Below are 4,360 nucleotides of genomic sequence, written 5' to 3'. Positions count from 1 at the left end.
TTCTCAATCCTCTATCAATTTCCAATTAATCTCCGTTTATTTCAAAAAAAATCCAAAATAATTGCCAAAAATGGTGAACTCAAAATGGGTTTTGTACCATTGATGAACTCTATAAAAACTTAATATTTCACAATAAAACCATACAACAACTGTCCTAAAAAATAAGAAAAACTCAAATTCTAAAACATTTAATCTCACATTACCCATTAACAACATATTAATCCAAAAATAATTAAAAGAAAATAGATTTGAATAAATGGGTTAAGTTCAAAAATGTTAAGCTCTAAAATCAATAACTTTCGCTCTAAATGTGAATTGTTAAAATATTTATACAAGTACGAGCATGTAATCACTACAATCAATAATTATTCATAATGCTCGTAAAACTATCCAAGATCCAAACATTTATTTAGAGTATTAATAATTAAGCAAACATACCTTTCATATTGTTTATCCATCACATTGAGCCATTACAAAATATTTAAATCCAAACAAACTAACAAGATGAAGTTTGAGTGCAATATGCTAGAGAGTAAAGAAGAGATAATTTTGGAGCAACCCACTTAGTGTCTAACCATCCAATAGTTGATACCTATGCATCCTTAATATATAAATATATATATATATATATATATATATATATATATTGATATGGGTGACTATTCAATGGTTACATTTTTATTGTACCCATATGGTTACATTTTTCTTTAACCTGTAATAACAGGTTACTAATAGGTAGACTTTCCTTTTTTAGATTTAATTAATTATAATTAACTATTTTCTTAAAATAATTAATTAAATAGATATTCCTTTTTTAGAATTATTTAATTATAATTAACTATTTTCTTAAAATAATTATTTAAATATTTAACAAGACTTTTAGCAATTAATATTTATATTTAAATCCTTACTTGAATTATTTTAATAATTAAGTCATTTAATTATAATATTTACAATAAAATTTATATTTTTTTTACAAAAAATAAACTTCTTTTGACATAAATTAAAATTCTCTTCTTATAATAAATTTTCAAATAATTAATTATTTTTAAATGATATTTAATTATTTTGTTACAATTATATGAACTAAGTATGAGACCTCAAGCTAATCAATCGATAACAAGTGCAGCCATTTTTTTTCTAAAAAATCCTTCAACTTATTTCATTTTTTACTTTTTAAATATTTAAATAAAAAAATTAAATAGTTAAGTGTAATAATTTAAAATTAAGATTACAAGTATAATAAAATTTAAATTATGAAATTACATGTGTATAATTTTAAATTATAAAAAGTTTTGCTATAAAATTTTAAATAATTTAAGTATAAAAAAATAAATTGCTAAAAGATCCTTATATAGTAATAAATTGCAAAAAATTAATTAATAATTATAATTAATTTAATTTTAAAATATAATTAATCTTAATTAAAGTTTTATAAGGAAATAAATTATTAGGTTACTTTCAGGTTACAAGTTATTTATTATTTATTTTTATTTAATTTCCAAATTAATCACAACCATTTAATAGTAATCCAATGGCTTAAAAAAATGTAACCATGATGGTTACAATAAAAATGTAACCATTGAAACCTCTTCCATATATATAAATATATAAGCACCCATCTAACCCTAAAAGGGTTATGTATCTTATTGGGCTAATATGTTAAATATTGATGGTGGACTCTAACTTAATGGACCAAGTTAGTAAGCATCCCATTATAGTTGTTGATATTTACCACAAGATTAATAATTATGATTATGGTATTATTTCTCTTCAAGTATCTCTTCAAGTAATTATATCTCATTAGTTGTTTCATAAAGATTTGAGTTCAACCGAAGCATTATACAATATAATAGATTTTCTTTTCTTAATTTTTATCTTTGATTGATTGATTGGTGTAGAGTTGGAGGATGGCTGAAGAACATGGTGTGAATGTGGATAATGAGATCCAACTGACTGTTGTTGATGATGATCAAGTAACCACTGCTCAAGAAATCTCAACTGATGATGATGGAGTCATTCCTTCTGAATCTAATAATCCTGAATGGTTGACAGATCTTATTCACGGAAACAATGACAATAACCCATCAGAAGAAGAAAGTGGTTACTTGTATAGGTGTCACTTGAAATTTGAAGGTCATCTTGATGGCTTGCCAAAAAAAATGACTGCATGCTTCATCAAACACTTGAGCGAAGAGACAGGAGAAGATTTATTCCAAGTCTTGATCAGTGAAAGTAATGACCTACTAAAGTTCAGATATCATGAGCGTGAGTACGATGGATATGGGGACGAAGATGTGATGAAGTATCTTTTTTTGAGTGGGTGCACAATTTTAATGCTCATAGAAAGCTATACTTATCATTCATTAGAAAAATTATATGGAATTAGTCATGGTGAAGCAAGAAAGATCCAAGAATATTTGTTTAATTTTGAGAACCAAATCCCTTTTAGAGTGGTTCAGTTGTTGGTGAACATGACCAAGCACCCACATCATCTAAAAGAAAAAATTGTGAAATTTATTCACACCAACAGTATCATAAAGGATTTGCCAATTCCAAGCACGAACAAAAACAGTGGGATGACATTGGATAATAACATCATTGATGCTATTAATGGTTCCAGATATGATAAACATCCTTTCCTCCTTCACCTTCTCTACTTGTTAATCACATCTAGTGATGGCAATATTATCAATACCAATAACGATCGTCCATATTATGGTTGGGGGGTTTGCTTGGAAGGAACGGAGAAGGATCCTAAAGAGTTTTTTCGCAATGTTGAGGAACTTACATCAACAGGGATAGAGTTAGAGCCTAGTAGTTCTGGCCTGGCAACCATATCATTCAGTGCCAAATGTTTTAACCTCAAAGGCCATCTTAAACTCCCTTCATTAATTGTGGATGAATGGACTGAGGAAAAGCTCAAAAATCTTCTTCGCTATGAGATGTTCATCAAAGAAAACAAGCTTATTTCTTATATAAAATTTATGGATATTCTCATCGATGTAGAACAAGATGTTAAGCAGTTAAGAGCATCGCGAGTACTTCAAAACAGACTCAGCAGTGATGCAGATGTGGCCAATCTCTTTAATGGATTAGGCTCTAAATTCAGTGAGCCACAAGATGACTTTTATAGGGATGTGAAGAAGAAGATACAAAAACATTGCGAGAGAAAGTGTGCAATTTGGATGACTCAAGTCTATCACAAATATTTTAGTACCCCATGGGCTATGATAGGTCTTATGGCTGCTGTGATAGTGCTTTCTTTAGCTGCTGTTCAAGCTTGGTATGCTATCAATCCAAAAAAGTGAAAACATGTATGGCTTCTACACTTTATTATGTAGTATTGTTATTTGGCTTTGATTTGGATATTGTTATGTGCATATCTTTTTCTTTAGGGTGTTTTGTTGAATATGCACATAACAATCTTGGTCTAAGTCTAGGAATGGGCTCAATCCCGGTCCAATCCTAGTTTGAAATTGAGGGTCAAGGTCTAGAGCCTGGGTCTTGAGTCAAATTCGAGTCTTGGGTCAAGGTTTGGAGCTAGGTTCCTAATAAATCCCAAGCCATTTAAATATCATAATATAATACCAATAATTGTTTTGTACTAAATTATACAATTTATTGTTTTCCGTTTAACTAGAAATGTGGAATTATATTGTATTAATTAATACCAATAATTAAGAATTTTTCACGATTTAATACAATATTTTACATTTTAGAAAGTAAAAAAAAATAGCTGACTAATGATATTCTATATATATATATATATATATATATATATATTATATTAATTATACATGTCTGACTTTCCTATATAATTCAAAATATTTTGATATTGTATTTAACAATTATATTTCTACAGGGTATAGCAATAATTAAAACACATATATTTATGTGAAAAGTGAATCAAGATTATTTTTAGGGAAATATCAAAAAAGAAAAAGAAAATTGTATTTAATGATATCATGTTTTAATTAATTCGTTTCAAAAGAATATATTCTCTTCCATAATTGTTAAAAGATAATATTAGTATTTAGTATCGTTCTTAATATCATATTGTTATTAGTGTAATTAAGTATCACATAAAAAAATAGCTTTCAGGAAATATTATTAATCAATCATGGAGCGTCATCTATAAAAAGTACTGGGTACCACTGGTGCACAATAACAATATTCATTTCCCTCCCAATTGCAATGAAAGTAAAATAATGGTGTGTTTTAAAAAAAAAAATAAATAAAATAATTTCCAAATAAATAATAGAAAAATTTGTGGCAAAAATTCTTAAAAAGTTTAGATTAGTCCCCAATGTCTAAAAACATCCTAAGCTCACATTTTTTGAAATTTTGTTAGTCATTA

The 4,360-nt window shown here is 27.2% G+C and overlaps 1 protein-coding gene across 1 annotated transcript; it reads left to right on the top strand.

Moving 5' to 3' along the window:
• Positions 1 to 1,910: 1,910 nt before the first annotated feature.
• On the top strand, positions 1,911 to 3,317 carry LOC133031542 (uncharacterized). Its single transcript, XM_061105067.1, has one exon. The coding sequence runs from the start codon at positions 1,911 to 1,913 to the stop codon at positions 3,309 to 3,311; it is 1,401 nt and encodes a 466-aa protein (XP_060961050.1). The 3' UTR covers positions 3,312 to 3,317.
• Positions 3,318 to 4,360: the final 1,043 nt, after the last annotated feature.

Source organism: Cannabis sativa, chromosome 9 (assembly GCF_029168945.1).
Source record: "Cannabis sativa cultivar Pink pepper isolate KNU-18-1 chromosome 9, ASM2916894v1, whole genome shotgun sequence".
Lineage (NCBI taxonomy): Eukaryota > Viridiplantae > Streptophyta > Magnoliopsida > Rosales > Cannabaceae > Cannabis > Cannabis sativa.
This window is presented reverse-complemented; position numbering and strand designations above follow the sequence as displayed.

Excerpts from the sequence above, each read along its gene's own strand:
- LOC133031542 (XM_061105067.1), top strand. The coding sequence starts at position 1,911 with ATGGCTGAAGAACATGGTGTGAATGTGGATAATGAGATCCAACTGACT.